The sequence below is a fragment of the Paramisgurnus dabryanus genome, chromosome 16 (assembly GCF_030506205.2).
Source record: "Paramisgurnus dabryanus chromosome 16, PD_genome_1.1, whole genome shotgun sequence".
NCBI classification, from domain to species: domain Eukaryota; kingdom Metazoa; phylum Chordata; class Actinopteri; order Cypriniformes; family Cobitidae; genus Paramisgurnus; species Paramisgurnus dabryanus.
Genome location: NC_133352.1, coordinates 28037433 through 28056957, shown reverse-complemented (window position 1 = coordinate 28056957; position 19525 = coordinate 28037433). Strand labels below are relative to the sequence as shown.

The 19525-nt window shown below is 37.6% G+C and overlaps 1 protein-coding gene across 2 annotated transcripts in view; it reads left to right on the top strand.

The window, feature by feature from the left end:
• The window catches only part of fstl5 (follistatin-like 5), a 150904-nt gene that overhangs the window by 12328 nt on the left and 119051 nt on the right, over positions 1-19525 (top strand). The window contains exons 2-3 of one of the 2 annotated variants that reach the window (XM_065273979.2): positions 7319-7457; positions 11155-11188. In XM_065273979.2, the coding sequence (XP_065130051.2) occupies positions 7319-7457; positions 11155-11188 (173 nt within the window). The remainder of the gene's footprint in view (positions 1-7318; positions 7458-11154; positions 11189-19525) is intronic. The other variant, XM_065273980.2, reaches the window with a different exon arrangement.

Below are 19525 nucleotides of genomic sequence, written 5' to 3'. Positions count from 1 at the left end.
CAAAAGATTTTGTGTAGTTTTGCTGCACTGTTCTTTTTACATTAGACCGTTTTTAACTCAAATATTCATGACCTAACACCACATTTTCTATTTACAGTTATTCAAAGAAATCCTGAAACTTTCTCTGACCTGAATATTGGATTCACACCTTCTTTCTTAAAAGTTTTCATGTCGGTCCATTGTTGTAGCATCGCATTGGGTTTGAGTCCTAGGAAATACATGCGTACTGACAAAATGTATACCTTTTGGATAAAAGTATCTTCCAAATGTGTAAATGTTAAATCAGTCCCTCCAGAAAAACATGATTTTGCAATTGCATGATTCAATGCATAATCAGCCAAAGTCCTACTTATGTGGTGGCCGCATTTTTTAAAATACGCCACACTTTTGCCACATGAATTGCAGATTTCCACGTGCAAAATAATGATTTCATAATCCCCTCATTTTCGTAGCAAAAGTCATATATATCTTAGCAGAAAGCTGTAAAATGTTGCATTTACTTCACACCTGTCCTCTGTTGCCATGGGACCATTATGAAGTGACTTAATTTTACAAGGTTTCACAGTTTTTGCAAGTTCCCGCAATTTTCCAAGTTCCCGCAATTTTATAGCACAAAATTGCATAAATATCCCACATATTCCAATTTTTTTTTTAAGAAAACGTGCCGCAAGATCAAGGATTTTTGCCCATAAAAATCACCAAAAAAACTCTTTTGGAAGTATTTTTGGAAGTTTCTGGAAGTACTCAGAGCCGGCGCCAGACCATAACTAACAGGGGGGCCCTTGGCTTCCAACGGGGGGCACGCAATAGCAACAATAACTTGCAAAAACAAGACATTAAAACAACAAATACAGCAAGCACACACTCATACAACTGGTACAGACTGTCAGCTCATTTCCCGTATAAAGTGCAAAAGACCACAAACTATGTGCAAAACTATTGAACTTCGACCGCGGCGTGAGCGCAAGCTGAGCTCCGCTGCGCTCGCGCTTTGCTCGACGCAACAATAAACCGCCCTCGCGCGGCAGAAGCCATTGAAATGAATGGGTTTCATAGCGCAGCGCACACCGCGTCGCTTTAAAAAAGCCGCTTTACCATAATCACGTCGTAATGTTGTTACGGTTTATAGCCACACTTCACATTTAAGCTTATGTAATTTAAAACAACGCTAACTTACCTTTAAAATAGCTGAAGGTGGCGTGTATGAACATTAAACTTTCTTAAAACAGTGTCCTGTAGATTTGTAAATTCCACCTCGACCTCTAATCTCTGAGTTTGAGCCAGTCTGTGTTTGCATGAGGTCAGATGAAGCAGGCGGTGCTGGTTCATTCTAAATGTTCTAATATCCATATTTTACACGATCCATAAAATGCCGCTAAAAACACGTTGCTAGTATCAAGTCACAAATATGCTAAAGACGTAAGACGGGTGAGACGCGGCAATACATCCAATCAGAGAAACTGGTCTATTTTAATGAAAGAAAACATATATCAACTATATTTTCCTCATTTGATTACATTACAAGTCATGAAACATTCAATGTTTAATTTATTTTAATTATTCTTGATATATATTAAATTAATATAAAACTTTGTAGGGGGGGCACAGCAACCTGTTTGGGGGGGCACTGCCCGCAAATGCCCCCCCTTGACACCGGCCCTGGAAGTACTGTTAAACTACCTGATGTCAGGGCTGGATTATCCATAGACAGGACAGGGCCCCAAGGGCTTCACACTGCGACCAAATAATTCGACCAGTTTTGAAACAATGCGCACATTTTAAGTACTCACTCAAGTGAACCTGCAAATTAGGAATTTCTTCTAGTTGTTATTTCTTGTTAAAAGACAAGTAGATCTTGAGTCCACAGGTGAGCAGTTGTGCATTTAGACATGGGCAGAATTATGTGTGGGGCACCACTGACAAAAATAAAACGAACCACGTGAGTTTTTAAAACTCATTTGCATGTACGCGGCGGTTATCAGTTTATGTCACCATGGGCTCAATTAATCTACCGATTGATCTACGCAGGCAGCCTTGCTTGAAGTCGAACTCATTTTAACACTCAGAACCGTGAGAAGGGGCGGGTCATAGCAAAGATGAGAGATACAGAAATCGGGAGAGCTTCTAAATTAATACATAAAAACATTATAGGTAAGAATAATGGTCTTAGACGGGTGCACATGTCAGTAAAACTGGAAAGAAGATGAGAAATGTGTAAAGGATAAAAGTATTTTATAGCCATGATGACACTGGATAACACTAGATATAACTTATTGTATATATAGTTTAATAAAATAATACCAACAACAAATCATTCACAAATTAACCAGTGATTGTATTAACTAAGACAAGCAGGGGAAAAGTTAATCTATGGAGCCCTGACCAAATATAATAATAAATATCATAATATTTGTTCATGTTTTGTATATATATTTTGTTGGAAGAGATTCAGATAGCCTGGTGTAGATGTCGATCATACCCAGAAGAGGTGTCAAAAGTTAAGTGTTTTCTTAATTTTGGACCCATCAAACACATTAACGTAAGTGTGCCACATTCTATTATTACTTTGGCAACGTTGCTCTTTGTGCTTACAACAAGTGCTTACAACATTGTAAAGATTAATTCTCACTGATCCAACCGACTCATTCAGTCTAAATGAGAATGTTGTTGTTGATTGTTGTTTGTTGGTCAACTGTGAATTAGTCCTAATAAAGTCGAAATGTAAGATGCAAGAAGGCAGTAGTGACATTGTTTCACAACATTCAGTAGCTGCAAGATGACGTCCCAAACATATCATAGCAACTCTCATTTACCTATTGTGTTACTATAGTTTGCTGTTATTATACATATAGATACATATAAATATGTCACAAAATAAATATGAAAAATCAAAATAAAACATTATAATAAAGTTAATCATTTATATCAGAGGTCTTAGAAGCCAGAAGAAGTGCCATAGAAGAACCTTTTCTGTCTAAATGTTTTTTTAACATTTGAATCACCTTTTTGTTTCTCAAAAGGTTCTTTAAGGTGAAACAAGATTATAAAATAGATGAATGAAATGGTTCTTTAAAGATCCTTTGAATAAATGGTGAACCCTGCTCCTAGGGACCCACTGTACTGCAGAAATTCGCTCCAACTCCAAATTAACGAGAGGTTAACAATTTATATAATTATTATATAAATAATTAAATGTATTATTAAAAGTTCACAATTATACAATGTAACTGTAATTATTGAAATTACACTTCCAACAACGTAAGATTCTGCAAGTACTTGCCATTTATTTTATGACATTTAATAGTTTCCAGTGTTCAGTGATCATAAAAGACTTGCATACAGTAACTTGAGACCATTTTCTAAGCCTTTAAGCTGCAATGGAGTTAATTTGTACCTGTCATTTGCTAGTTACTATATTACATACACACAACGTAAAGCAATCTGCTTGTTAAAGGTGGGGTGCATGATCTCTGAAAGCCAATGTTGATATTCGAAATCACCTAAACAAACGGCCCTTCCCCAATAGAATCTGGACCTTCTTTTGATAGACCCGTCACACACACACATAACCCAGGCAATGATGTTGGTTAGTAGACATGCCCGTTACTGCTGATTGGCTACAAGTGCCTTGCATTATTATGGTATTTTATTGTCATATATAATCAATGACATTAACTCTTTCGCTGCGCTGAGATATCTCGTCAATCAAGAGAAAACGCTTCCCTGCCAATGACGAGATTTTCCGTCTTTCCGCAATCCCGCTATTATCCACCAGGTGGCGCCCTTCCACAACTTTTTAAACCCGGAAGTACTGCCCTATGGCAAGCGGCTGCATGTCCGTGTGTGTTTTAAAGATCGCTCTGAATGGGATCTCTATGAAAAGTCCATCACAAAAATGGAATTATCTCTGCTTTTTGCTCAAAATGTGGTGTTTTTGCAGAAACCTACCCATATTCAAAAGCTGATTACAAAAGAACCTCTGAATGTATGATGAAACGGTTTTTTTTTTTGTTTGAAAGCAGAGGGTCTGTTCTTTCATTTGGTATATTGTATGTTTATATATTTAAAAAAAGAACATTTTCTGGAAGGCATTAAACTTTGGTGAAAATCATGAAAAACGCTGGCGCTGGCTGGCAACTTTTTTTAAAAACGCTGGCGGTGAAAGAGTTAAAGAGACCATTATTTCTGGGGCAATTAATTGACTTATGAAAAGTACAGGCCTATACATTAGTGTGCTTTTTGTTATTTGGCATTTGAGATCGGTTGGACCCGGAAGCAGTGCATGGTGTCAGACTTAACAAGCTAATGGTCCCAAGGACTGGTTAAAGCAACATTGTGACAGTATTGTGACAACACTGTGGTCCATGGGCGTTTAAGACTGATGTGCGTTTAAGTGTTTATTTGGACTTTTATGCTGTCACATTGCCGTAGCTGGTGATCCACTGTGGTCAGTACTGTATGTTTCTGATAGTATTAAGTGCTTTTTATTGTGGGGGTGGCATAAATCGCAACTAAACAGACTGCAAATGTCTGCACTGTCAACTAGAGTGTGGGGGTGTCAACTTTCATGTGCTTTCATGTGCAGTGAGACAGAAAAATTGTTCAGAAGAGACTGTACACAACTGTTTACTGATCAGAGTAGCTATGGCCGTGTGTAAGTACAGTTTAGATGCAACGAGAAAGACTTGAATAGGGCTGCCTGCTGGGAGCCTGACAAGTAGTGATCTGTTATGAAGATTTCAAACGATACACATTCCTCATTTGAAAGTCAATGACGAGACACTTGACATAGAAGTGCCCTGGATGATTAATGGCCATTTGATAAAGTTATGATGACTGTCCCTATAGGTGAACGCTTGCCGTTCCATCTTCTTGTTCGTTCTTGCTCTCTCTCTCTCTCTCTCTCTCTCTCTCTCTCTCTCTCTCTTTCTCTCTGTCTCTCTCTCTCTTTCGCACACAGACAGCCTGATATATGACAGTCACGCATGGTGTGATTAAAGCAAAAGAACAGATGGATACAGGTTTGTATTCAGAGCACTTGCTCATTTTGTAAGTGAGTCGTGTGCCTCACTTCAAAACATGTAGAGCTCAATCAAATGAATCGTCTCCTATTTGACTGCTGATTCTTCCTGTCCAACTCTTAAAGGAGACATTTCACAAGACTTTTTTATATTTAATGAGTCTTTGTTGTCCCCAGAGTACGTATGTGAAGGTTTAGTTCAAAATACCATATAGATAACTTATTATAGCATTTTAAAATTGCCACTTTGTAGGTGTGAGCAAAAATCTGCCGTTTTGGGGTGTGTCCATTAAAATGCAAATGAGCTGATAATGCAAACACAGATTGCAATAATGGTGGTTGTTGAAATAATTGAAACTCATTTTTGCTGTCAATTAGTTTCTCTCTCCACTTTTAGCAGTCTGATTAGACCATTAGCATTGCGCTAAAAAATAACCAAAGCATTTCGATATTTTTCCTATTTAAAACTTGACTTTTCTGTAGTTACATCGTGTACTAAGACAGTGATTTTTTTAGGCCGATATGGTAGGAACTATACTCTCATTCTGGCGTAATAATCATGGACTTAGCTGCTGTAACATGGCTGAAGCAGGCGTAGTGATATTACGCAGCAGCCGAAAATAGTTCCCTTGGTTACTTTCAATAGCAAAGTCCTTTATGCCTAGAAAATCGCAACTTTTAATTTTGCGTCGGTCTTGGTACACGATGTAACTACAGAAGAGTCAAGTTTTAAATAGGAAAAATATTGAACTCTTTGGTTATTTTTTAGCGCGATGTTAATGGTCTAATCAGATTCAATGGATAATGCTAAGCTATGCTAAAAATGGTACAGCCAGACCCGGAGATCAGTTGAATGGATTCCAAAATTGTTAAAATCAAATGTTTAAAGGACAAGTTCGGTATTTTACACTTAAAGCCCTGTTTTCAGATTGTTTATGATGAAATAGAATGGTTTTGACTGAAATTTGGACATATGCGGCTGCCCCGAGAATTTTGGGGTGTTTGTGTTTCACCTCCCACCTTTACAATGGGTTTAATGGTGCACTGGAACAATCCTTTCTAAAATGCATTAAACTTTCGTTTACAAAGACGTGAAACTCACCGAGTGGTCAGGGGTGTTCACTGATATGTTCACACAAAAATCGTTGCAAAAGATGCTTTCCAACAGCTGTTTTAGCATTCGTTGTTAACTTGTGGACCTTTTTTCCAAACGCCTCACACCCGTACATTCTTCCGCTTAGAGCTTGAATAATAGACACTCCAGCCCAGGTGGTGGCGCTAATCCGCCATTGCCAATTGCAAGAATAGAAACAAAGTTCCCGGCGCGGAGTAATACCGTACCTCACAGCACATCTAATACATGTCAATGGAGTTGGCAAAAACTACGATAAAACCTGTTGGAATGCGTCTTTTGCAGCGATTTTTGTGTGAGCATATCAGTGAACACCCCTGACCACTCGGTGAGTTTCACGTCTTTGTAAATGAAAGTTTAATGCATTTTAGGAAAGATTGTTCCAGTGCACCATTAAACCCATTGTAGAGGTCTGAGCTGAAACACAAACACGCAAAAATTCTCGGGGCAGCCACATATGTCCAAATTTCAGTCAAAACCGTTTTATTTCATCATAAACAATCTGAAAACAGGGCTTTAAGTGTAAAATACCGAACTTGTCCTTTAACTTTAGAGGAGCTGGAAATGAGAATATGTGTCCCTTTAAGGGGCGGTATTATACCCTTCTGACATCACAAAGGGAGCCACATTTCAATTATCTATTTTTTTTCACATGCTTGCAGAGAATGGTTTACCAAAACTAAGTTATTGGGTTGTTCTTTTTCACATTTTCTAAGTTGATAGAAGCAATGGTGACCCAATTATAGCACTTAAAGATGGAAAAAGTTAGATTTTCATGATATGTCCCCTTTTAAAAATTACTTTGTGTAATCGTAGCTTCAACTTTAGTCATATTTGTTAACATAGCTTTGAATCAAATCTAATCAAATCTAAATGTTACCTCGATAGGAATGTCTGACCCATATGCATTTGTTTTCGTAACTGTAATATATATAAATAACTTTATCTTTATTTTCTCATGGTACTCATTATTCCTTAATTGATTGAAAGTAGGTTTAATCTTGCCATTGAGTGTGAGCTCCTTATTGAAAGCATTACTTTAAACCCACGGCAGATTTGCAGTCTCCTTTGTCTGTTCTAATTAGCCAAGCGGTGATGTATTGTTTGTTTGGAGAGGTGCTTGACTTGTACCTATACCTCTTAATATTGTTTTTATTTGATCACAGAAGGGCACTCATGAGAGGCTTCAGAGGATGGTGGGCTGCGCTCCTGCTCTGGGGGGCAGTTTTGATCACAGACGCTCGTCCCGGCAAAGAAGGATTAACCCCATTGGCCTATCGACCTCTCGTCAGATTTCGCCACAAGGTATCGATCTTTCCTATTTCATTAGCGGTCCTGTAACAAGACGAGACTTCTGTCCAATGGGCTACAATGTTAATTAGTAAGGAAATCTGCATCGAGCAGATCTGCTGGGGTGATTTATTAAACGTTCATGAACAGAAATCAGCTATTTATGATATTTAAAGTTGAACAAGTATTTCGCTTTTTAACAAGTAGTACTGCAGGCGATTATTCAGACAGTGTGGACATCAAGATAACACGGCCCAGCGTGATTGTGTAATTCGATGTTTATTGACCGGCTGTTGCAGTGGGTGAGCTTTGTACACACAGGCAGTCAGATACGAGCAATTGAGGTGTTCACCCTCCCCTAAAAACATAATGCGGTTCAAACGGGCTACAGCACTTTGCTCTTTCTCTTCATGATTGAAGGTCTGGTAACACTCAGAGGATCCGCAGTATGTACCACATCAGTTAAACCTTGAGGAAGGGCAGCGTCTGCCTGAAGAGTGGCTGTCAGGAGCAGGTCTTGCTGTCAGTGTTGTGGTCTCATGGGTGCATGTTCCCGTTATTTCAATAGAAATAGCTGGACATAAAATTAATCGTGGGCCCGTCTATAGCATGTTTAGCTGCCTTAAACATAAATAATGTCACTTATTATGCCATAGATATACATTTATTATATGAGATAATGTAATTAACAATTACTAAGAGTCAGAGACACTCTGACTCTGATTAATAATAATTATACAGTATGTCCTGTTGAGATCATTTATAATGCTGAAAATATTCAGCTCACGCATGTGGTGCGAAAGCCTTGACACGAGTTGATGTTACAAGTGGCAGATCAGTGATTCTGTTGTGGTTTAAAATGAGGCTGAAGTGCACATTTGACCTAACTATTCAGTCATTAATTCATTGAATTTAACCTTGAGCATCCCACTCCACTCAAGTACTGTATTTGTTAATGCCCACAGCACTCCTACAGTATGTACACATCCTCTCTCGCCCTGATTCTCTCTCTCTCTCTCCCTCTCTCTCTCTCTCTCATTATTTATTTAGAGTAAAATCTATGCTCACAATTTAATTATAATCTAATTTTAACATGACCTTATATGGTCAATCCTAAAAATGTCAAGTTTAAATTTTCACAGAATGTTCTTTCCATTACGTATTATGATGTAGATGTGGCAAGAGTTGGAGGGTTTAAGCTGTTTTACAGCGCGAGGACATAGAAGATAAGCGATGACCCCATTAGCTTTCCCTTAACCCAGCACTGCCTCAATCATCATGAGTAATTCAGGTTATAGTACTGTATGAAGCTTTGTCCTGCATGCTCCAAAAGCCAATCTCCTGTCAAGGATTCAAAGCTTTAATTCACCATAATTCCACCCTAACCTCCACAGCCACTCTGATTAAGGCACAGATCTAGCTCCGCCCCAAATTTCAACCAGTCAGAAACTAGATCTTTGAGTGACAGATGGAGCACATGGAAGATAAGGGAGTGGTGCAGGGTGGTGTAGGTACAGTAGTTATAAAAGCCATGATTTCATTTCTGTCGTTCAATTGTTTAATAGATGTATGATTCCAGAAAGTTATTTGTTTCAAAAAGCAGCAGAAGTCCGACGCAGAAGAGTGCCGCAGGGATGACGTATTTTTGTAGGCTAACCCGGAAGTTAGTGGGACATTGGTTCTCTCACAAATAAAAAAACATTAATTTTTGCCATAGACATTTCACAAGTTTTCACAAATGTCCAACAAGTTAGTCTTCACAGATGAACACAAATTCTGCTTTTATATTTCTATTAAACGCATATACACTTCAAAATTAGTATAATTTTGTTAAACACAGAGCTTATTTTTTGCAATAACCCAAAAGTCTATGGGCTAACTTCCGGGTTAGCCTACAAAAATAAGTCATCCCTGCAAGTCATCCCTGAGTCATAAGGTGTGTTCGAGCTCATGCGGGGCTGCGCAGACTGATCGGCGAGGTTGATGACGGATGGACCCGTCAAGTTGGACACCTGCGGCTTGCCTTAGTAACGTGTGCGCCGTGCTTCCTTTTTTATCGCGAATGAAGTGAATTAGATGGTGAATTTGTTAAAAACAAACGTTTTAATAAATAGTTGCAACCAGAAACATTTTATATTGAATATTTTAATTGCAGCTTATACTGTATGCCCGGTAACGGGAATCAAACCTACATTATTAAAATACCAATAGAGTTTGGTGTTTTCATTTTTATTTTATTACACAATATAATATAATATATTTATGCAAATTAACGTGTTTTACCTGTTATAAAAACATGAATTTATAATGTTTATTAGTAGAACTGAAAGTTGGATTAAACTTGAAAGGCCAATCACAAAAAGCTGTGTCGTCATCATAACTTCATGCAGCTGGTCTGGAGAGGCTGCGCTGGCTGAACCAGCCGGCTACTCTCGAAACTGTACTTTAAAACCATACGTCACAATCACATGCCTTCAGCGCCCGCTTAAGGCGGACAAAATTACTGGCATGCACTGCTTCAAGTCAGCCGCTGATCGGTCTGCACGGCGCAGCATGAAGTGAAGATTAGATGTAGGCTCTAGTGAGACTCCTGAATTTGCATAAGGGGAGGAGCCATTTTTTGTTTTGGACAGGTTGGACAAATGGCTCCAAAGTTTCTTATAATCTGAGAGCAATCTTGAAATTTACTGTCTTGAATTAATCGCTCATAATGAAAATATTTAACAATTTTCCAGTTTATGTAAAAAAAACCTTCTAGTTATCCAAATCGTCTCAATCTTTTTTTGCACCGAAACCAATTACTGATTATTTACCGTCAGGGCAGAGTTTATTTAGCTTTCATTTTTCTCAAATTGAAATTCAAAGCAGTTTTCGTTCTGCACTGTGCATGTTTTCTTTTTCTATTTTGACTCTAGTCTTAATGAATAGATTTTGAATTTGAATATTTTGAAAGAATATTTGGTCTTTGCTGATTGCAATTTTAGATATTAACTATATATAACATATTCATAAGTTTCAGTAATAATAAAATTTTGTTATTAATTCCAATAATACCAAGAATTCAGACGAATACAAAATCTCAGGTGAGCATTACCAAAAGTTTTGTGCCACTTTCTCACTCTATTGATATTTTATCCACATTTAAGAATAATAGTAAACTAATGTTACTTTGGAAGTCATGTTGTGGTTAAAGAAAATTCAAAATAAATCAGACGGGTATACCTTAGCATCTTCCTTTTGATTAGAATTATTATTTTTATTTTATCACTCAGCTTCTCAAAGTCTCACCCCTAAGATGCTTTTTAATCAGTATTCAAAGTCATGAATATCATTTTATTGAATAAATGTTAGTTTCCTGTTAAAAGAAATGTATTTCTTGTGTTGCATATGATATAAATTTTAAAATTTAAGCATGCACCTATACTTGATTTTTAATTCAATAAAAACATTTGTCAAGTCAAGTGACCCTAGACTCTACATTTTAACACAAACCAAAAACACTTTATATTCTGTAACCTTACTGCACCCTTGCTATTCTGTTGTCAGCTCTCAAGGGACAAGAGAAAGAAAGTTTATCTGCGGTTTGTAAAATAACATACAGTATCTAAAATACACTGTGTGGATGTTTGCAGTTAGGGCTCTGTTGACATGCTGTCTGTGAAGTGTAATGTTTTGTAAGTATTGTCTCTCTCTCTCTCTGTTCTTGTTCCAGCAGGACGGGATCTCAGAGAATTTACGGATTAAAGGTACGTACAATCCTCCACTTTACTCTCTGTTCCACTTACACAAAGAGAAAATATGCACAAAACCGAACAAATTGTACCAGGATATTACAGGCAGTACAAGTTTTTGGACCAAGTGTCATAAAAATGTGTGGCTGTTAAAAACTGAAACGTGCATTGTCAAACAGTAATAGGTCCGGTTATGAATTATTTTGGAGACTTTTTAGGAGCTGTGACATCCCAAAAAAAGCTTGAACGCCTTTAAAAAAGACATTAAATTGAGACCAACCCCTAAAGTGGGTAATTCTGTTGACATTGCTTGTGCGGTCTAATATGTAACACATGAGAAACTGAGCTCTTCTCTTGAATTTGAGGCTTGTATCGTAAATGACATTGTAATATGCCACAAAGTTAAATAATGGATTTTTGCATATGAAACTAAATGCATGTTTTTAAAGAAGCATGCTTTTCTAAATGAACCCATCCAATTTGTGGCAGTTTTAGACTATCTCAGATGTGTTTGGATTAAATACACATATATTGTGCCAGGAATAGTAGCAGGTTACTCGAGCGGGCAAAATAAAGCCACATTAATTACCATGCAAGAAAAGTTTCTGTGATTTTAGGTGTAAATCGTGTGCTGGCTGTCGCCCAGCAGTCATTGGGTGTTAAGGCGGCACAAGAGTTGTTCAAACGATGCCAAGTATCTACAGAGAGTGCTGAGATGTGAGAAATCAATCTCACTCCTCATTCTCTGCGTGAGGTGAAGTCCCACCATAAATATTATTTCGGGTCAGCTCAGAGGTGCGTGTGTGCGCAGCTCCTTTGGCTACAGGTACCGTAATAAGACTTTAATAGAGAACCTGTCTTTATTACTGCAGAAGGTCAAAACTGTAGTTGTAGAATTGGATTTCATTTGTCTCTAGCTGCTCAATGAAATGTATACTCTGTCTGGTGGTCTTTGACCACTTTTCTGTCTTCAATAATAATGTCCAGGACGATTATCTAGGAAAGTGTGCATCACTGAATTCATTTTATGAGTAAGAGTTGTACATTCTCATTTTAAGTTTTATTTGTGTTACATTAGAAGAGTTTATGTTTGGACACGTCCCCTATTCGCCAGATCTATGCCTAATGTATTTTCCGAGCACATTCTGAAATCTTGAAAAAGGATTTCTCACAATATAATCTTTTGTTTTTCGTATTATCCAAATATAAATAACTTTTATATTGGAATTAAATGCTTGGGTAGCTTTTTCACATTCTCCTTCTGCCTGAAAAATAATAATTTTTGAGGGCCTTTTCAATTATTAATGAATTATTTTAATTATTCATTCCTAATTACTGCGTATTAAAGTGGATTAAATTCTGACTCAAGTATATAACCTTAATAGAGGCTTTGGAATATTGTTCATGTGCCTGCCTGAAGAGCATTTGATGAAGCTTGCGCCTTTCTTTTGATGACGTTCATCTCTTTTATAATGATTTCGCCTTTGAAGTGCATTAAGCCTCAGCGTTGAATCTATTCATGCCAATACAGTCAGACCAAGTGTACTTCATGCTTATCACTTAATTTTCGACATGGCACGTGTTGCCAACTTTGTGCACTAAAGGTCTGGACTATAGTACTGTATGTAGTTAGCTGAAATTGACTGTCAGAATTTGGAATAAAGACAGCATGCACACGCACACAGCACAATTCACTGTAATTGGCATCTGAAATGAATTGTCTGGCATCCACAGCCCCACTATACAACTGAACATAAAACATCTAACCACTGGACTAATCACAATTTTTGGAGAATAGCTTTTTGTGTAATAGTACAAAAAGAGTTGGTAATGTATTCAGACCACCAGCTGCACTGTTGTATATACTCGGCTTTTTATCCTAGGTCCTATAATAGCAGAGCATTTAAATACTACATTTCTATATTTTTGGTCAAATAAGAACAGTGTGTATTTCTCTCCGGCTTTTGACATTCCTATAGCAAAATATCCAAAGTCCCCAAGCGCAAGGTTTCGTTCTATTGTCTCAACTTTGCTATTACAGTGTGATTTAATAATGTGCACGCAGGGACACCTCTTTGGCCTAAGTTTATATTACATTTTGAAATGCTAAAGGCTTATAGCTCTAAATTGTATGTTAATCCTGAAATCTCTTTAGCTTCTTTGGGATCCCATTTCATTTTTTTGAAAGGGGACACTACATCATGGCTAGTGAGAGCAGAGTGCTAAAAACACTGGCAGGCTGCAGGCATTTCGCTTGACTTTAATTTTGGGTAACTGCCTGATATTCCGCTAGTTACTGACATTCCATGTGTACTATATGTTAATCTGTAGGATATAGTGCATTAACCAGGTACTGATTTACAAAATCTGAACAACAATCTCAGGTTTGCATGACAATTTCTAGTTATATATCGCACGACTTTAAGCTAATAATTTAAGATTTTACATGCTTTGTGATATTATGATACAGTATATGGCTTTTGAGACTATGTTACAGGCTCTGTAACATAAGGGGCCCTATTTTAACGATCTGAAACGCAAGTGCGAAGCGCAAAGCGCAAGTGACTTTGTGGGCGGATCTTGGGCGCTGTCGCTATTTTCCCGGCGGGAGAAATAACTCTTGCGCCGGGTGCAAATCAATAAGGGGTTGGTCTGAAGTAGGTTCATTATTCATAGGTGTGGTTTGGGCGTAACGTCAAATAAACCAATCAGAACGTCATCCAACATTCCCTTTAAACGCAAGTGCGCAAGTTCCATGGCGGGTTGCTATTATTATGACGGATTTACCAGGCGCAAGCCAGGAGTTGTTCACAGCCGAGGAGACCGATCGTTCTTGTAAGAGCAGTCAAAGACAGAGAAGTTGTTTTGTATGGGGATAGGAGAAATCCGCCCAAATCAGCGTCGGTTAAACAGGCGTGGGAGGAAATAGCCACAATTGTCTCATCAGCTGGCATCCCCAGGACGTTGCGCCGCAAGCGCTACAATAAATCGGGCACGCCGTGTAACGGGACGTGGATCTGCCACTACACAGGACCTGACCACTGAAAGCCAAGAAACGCAAGCAGTCCAACCCCAAAGTACACTTACAAATCAAGTTCACATACATTAAGGTTTTTTTATGAAAACATTTTAATTATTATTTACATAAAATAAACGTAATACAGCCACACAACAAACTTATGAAAATATTTTAATCGTTATTTGCATGATAATTTTTTTTACGCAGCCACACAAAATAAATAAAAACTATCACCACAATGCTCACCACAATGATTTCCCTTATCTCATGTGTTAATATTTTTTATTGTAACAATTTATGATTTGCAAAAATAACTGTTGCATCTGTGTAGATTAGATAAGCAAAATGTGTGCGCGTTGTTCATGCTATACATTGTGGTCAAGCATGCGCTCTTAAAATAGCATAATGAACAACGCGCAGTGCGCCACTGACTTTAGACTAGTTTTTTTCTGGTCAGTGGCGCAATTGTTTTTTGAAACTGCAAAATAGCATCAGGAATTTTTTGTGCCGGAACACGCCTCCTTTTTTGCGCTGATCCGCCCAGGGAGCGCAAGTTCATTCCCTAGTTTGCCGACGTGCATCTGTGGAGGGAAAAACTCACTGTGCGCCGGTGCAAAATACGAATGATACATGCGTGACAAAGTCAATTGCGCTGGGTGCAAGATAGGGCCCAAGGTCTGTTTGCACACACACAGATCTACTGAAATGAGCTGCTCTGAGAAGCAGCCAATCAGAGCAGAGCTCAACTTTATTATTCATGGTCGTTTCAAATAAGGTAATAATAAAGCCACATACCTTATATATCAGAGAACAATTTCACATTGACTACATCATTTCGTGATACTGGGTTGAATAATATATAATATTATTATTCAACCCAGTATCAGTAAATGATGTACCTATAGTCATGTAAAAGAGTCTTTTCCATGACACTGACACGTTTTCCACCTTTTTGCATGAACATGTCACATATTTCTGTTTACATGTCACTGTCACGTATTTGTTACTAACTGTTTTGTCCTATTTTCTTACCATTGTCGCCATTTAAACCATTCGGTTTAGGGTTAAATTTACATAAAATGACATCCTTACCCAAACCCAACTCTAACCCTAATGCCAGACAAGAATGGTTTAAAAATCATAAAATATAAAAAATAAATCATGAAAAAAGGTATAAACCAATTCTTAAAGTGACATCCTAAAGCAAACACAGAATCTTATCCTAAACTGAAGCGACAATTGTAAGAAAATATGGCAAAACAGTTACAAAATACGTGACACGTTCACGTAAAAAGGCGAAAAACGTGTCAGTGTCACGGAAGAGACTTACAAATTTATGTGACTATAGGAACATAATTTCGTGATACAGGGTTGTATTATTTCAAGGCATTCTTTGGCACCTTTAAAGACTCACATTTTTTTATTTAATTAGTTGAATGGCTAATTTAAATTTTATACAATGAATAAAATTATCTTGGGTTATTCAACGTGCTGGATAAATAACATAACATTCTGTTTTTAAATCTTTTTGGTGTCCCTTTCTCTGAAGGGTTTCAAGTAGAGATTCACAGATACAAAATTTCTATGCCGATACCGATATTCAATTACTTATGCCCCGTACACATTTCAAGCGAATTTGTCGCTGTGTATCGCTCATCTCTTTAAATGAGGTCGTTAGAAGGCGTTTCTAAATCTGGTTGTCATAAACAAATGAGTATTGTCCACTCCAGTAATTGATGAGAGTCGGATGATGTGATCTCCACTGCTTTGCTCTCATTGGTAGTCGCTTCCGAAAGTCGCTTACATTTGCATAAAGTCAACATTTTCTCAACTTTGTAACGCCCCTGGACAAGTCCCATCCGGTTTCCAAGGGTCATTGATGCTCGTGTCACCAGAAGTCACCAAGCTTCCAAAGAAATGAATGAGATCATGTCGCTCTGCTACTGCTAGTCGCTGGTAGTCTGAATGACCCATTAGAATGACATCTACCGAAACCGATATTTTTGCTGTTTAAGCATTCTTTTGAATTATTATGTCATAAAAATTTAGTTAAATGCAGAGCGTACTAACTGCACCACTGATGTCATCGTCACCCAATTCAAAATAATCACATAGCGTGATTGCCATGATATAATCCGCCCTGATCATTGGCTGTTTTTAAACAATTGGCTGATGTCCGACAGTGGTAAAAAGGCTTTAATCTGCTTTGACTGAAAACAGGCTGATATATCTGGGCATCCTTAGTTTCAAAGGTTGCTGATGGGAATGTCTGATCACATATTTAGCAGATTTAGATCAATTGTATCGTTCAGCAGCGATAATTGTAGTTCATGGTGCAAAAAACAGCCAATGACTTTAGCAACAGGTTCCAGATGTTAGTATACTGAAATTCTGAGTACGGTTCTCCACACGTTTTAATTCAATTCCAGTGTCGGCACTCAAGCCAATGTGAAAAGTTAATATTTGAAGATCATAAATATGCATGAGCAGAAAAGCCAATGAAGCAGGAGGGTGTCTTAATTTCAACAAAGGGATTTGCACATGGAGGGTAATGAATCTATAAAACACTCATGAGAGAGGTGAACACTTCTGTTGTTGCTCTTAACAGATGTTGTCTCAGCAACGTTGAAAGAAAAACCTCTTTTCCCATGCTGAGAGTGTTTTAAAGCCTCGTTGTAGCGTAGTGCTTATAGCCCATCTACATTTCATTAGCATAATGCTAATAAGTTATTTAATGCTTATTTAGCAGTCAGATAAAAAACAGGTACTGCCTCATAAACTACTAATAAGACCTTTTCAGGCAAAGTTGCTTTTGGCTTTCTCAGTAACTGCTATTGGAGTTTAGCACGCTTCCCCCTTCCGGTTTTCTATTGATGCAGTTACTGCCGGACATCTGGCCGGGACAGAATCTTGCTAGCTCAGTAAAGTAAAGTGCAGTGATGGCAGTGCTTTTAAAATAGGTAAGTCCATGAATGTCAGAGTAGATGAAGAAACACGACAGGTCATATATGCATCATCACTGCAGTGCTGCAAACCTGCAAACTTTCGGTTACAAAAAAAGAGTCTTTCACAATTAAGCCATGATTGTCTTCATCCTTGGTCCTCAGTTATATTAGCATTTTCTTGTGATGCACAATTTTGCATAGACTTTGTTGACTGTTTGATGGAGTTTGTGCTACAATAATATGTGAGTAACATGTACATGTTTGAACTTTTAAGGAAAGGATGTTTATGTATGGTTACAAACACCTGAGGAGATAAAAACCCAAATCCCTAATGCCTCAATAAAGAATGTTGTGCTAGAATAAATTTTAGGCGACTTAAAGAGAAAATGTTTGGTTGTAGTTTAATAACAAAATAGTGTACAATAAAATTAAAATATAAATAATAAGTATCAAATGTATTTTTTGTACACATACATTTTAGCAGACATCTTTTTGTCAGTTTTCAAATACAGTTCTTGAAGATACAAGTGAACATCAAATGACTGGCATTTCCAAGGTCTCTTTTCAATGAGGTTGGGTCTTTATCTCCTTAGGTGTGAATCAGTGATGCGCGGGTCAATGTATAAACAACCTGCACCCGACCAACATTTTCAACTAACCTGCCCGCAATTCAGACAGAAAAAAATAAATTTTAGATCAATGTAATTGTTTAAAATATTTAACTGGCTTCTTTATTTGCCCTGACCGACCGTAACCCAAATATAATAAAAAATATTTTTGGATAACTCGTAACTGCGGGTGACCGCAGGCACCTGGTCATTTCGGATCAACGCGCGCATCACTGGTGTGAATCACATCAATATTCATGACCATTGACACTCCCTTGCATATTGCCTTAACACAACAAAAGTGTTTTACAAAACTTAAATCAATGTATTTTTTCATGGGAATAAGTAGCAAATTCTCAACTCTACATCCAGTATTTTTTTGTTTGTAAACAAATGTTTAGTATGGCCTTATTTCAGCAACTTTTAAAATATTTTTTACCAACCATGCATAAACATAATTTCCTTAACTCTTTCGCCGCCATTGACGAGGTATCTCGTCAATCAAGAGAAAACGCTTCCCTGCCAATGACGAGATTTTCCTTCTTTCCGCAATCCCGCTATTATCCACCAGGTGGCGCCCTTCCGCAACTTTTTAAACCCGGAAGTATTGCCCTATGGCAAGCTGCTGCATGTTCGTGTCTGTTTTAAAGATCGCTCTGAATGGGATCTCTATGAAAAGTCCGTCACAAAAATGGAATTATCTCTGCTTTTTGCTCAAAACTTGGTGTTTTTGCAGAAACCTATCCATATTCAAAAGCTGATTACAAAAGAACTTCTGAAGGTAGGATGAAACGCTGGCGCTGGCTGGCAACTTTTTTTTAAAAACGCTGGCGGTGAAAGAGTTAAAAATACAAACATACATGTTACTCACATATTATTGTAGCACAGTTTGTGCTGAATACAGTGTTATGTGTTATTAGCCATTAATATGTTTTAAGCTGCTGAAAAAAGACCAAATGTATGAGCATGTTAAAACCTCTGCCAGTGTCCCAAAATGCTCGGACCCCAAGGAGTTAAATTATGGGGGAAATTCAGTTTTTTTTTTTTTCGCAACAACGCATGTATATCACTTTCATATCAGAATGTCTCATTTATTTAGTTAATAATGAATAATGTTAATTCTCATCAAGGTCTAATGTTAAAGATTAAAATTAGTCTATGATAAAATGTTCATTGAAAACGGTTCAATTACATTTTACTTTTTCTTGCCGCTGTATAATTTTATAAAATATTATAATTTGAATCTTTGATTTTAAGAGTGTCTGTTATGCCTTAAAATGCAAGGGTTTTGGAGTAGAGCCATCTCAGACCTGACAGCTTTTCAGCATCTATTAACGGAAACATGATCGTTTTTTTTTTGTTTTTCATAAATGGCCATGATGAAAGTGTCTAGGACAAATTAAAAACATCCATCAAAGCTTTGATCTATGATTCTCAATCAATCTTCAAGATCATCCCGAAAACAAAGTCACAAAAGAAGTCAAAGTCAGCTGCAGTGGTTGTTGTGAAATTCGTCAGTATTTGAATGCCACAGCAATGGTTTAATGTTATGTGAGTTAGCAGGGGGAGGTTTCTGCAGGGTGTACAATTAGTGAGAAGTGGCGGTGTCTTATAAATAGCATAACTCAGTGGGAATAAATGATGGCTGGGTTTTAATGGGGTTTAACTCCCCTTGACGTTAAAAGCTCAAGGATCCCACGCCCTGATCTTCAATTGATCTTGTTATCAATTTCTCTGCTATAGCATTGCTTTATAATGAACACCATATTCCCTGCTTAAC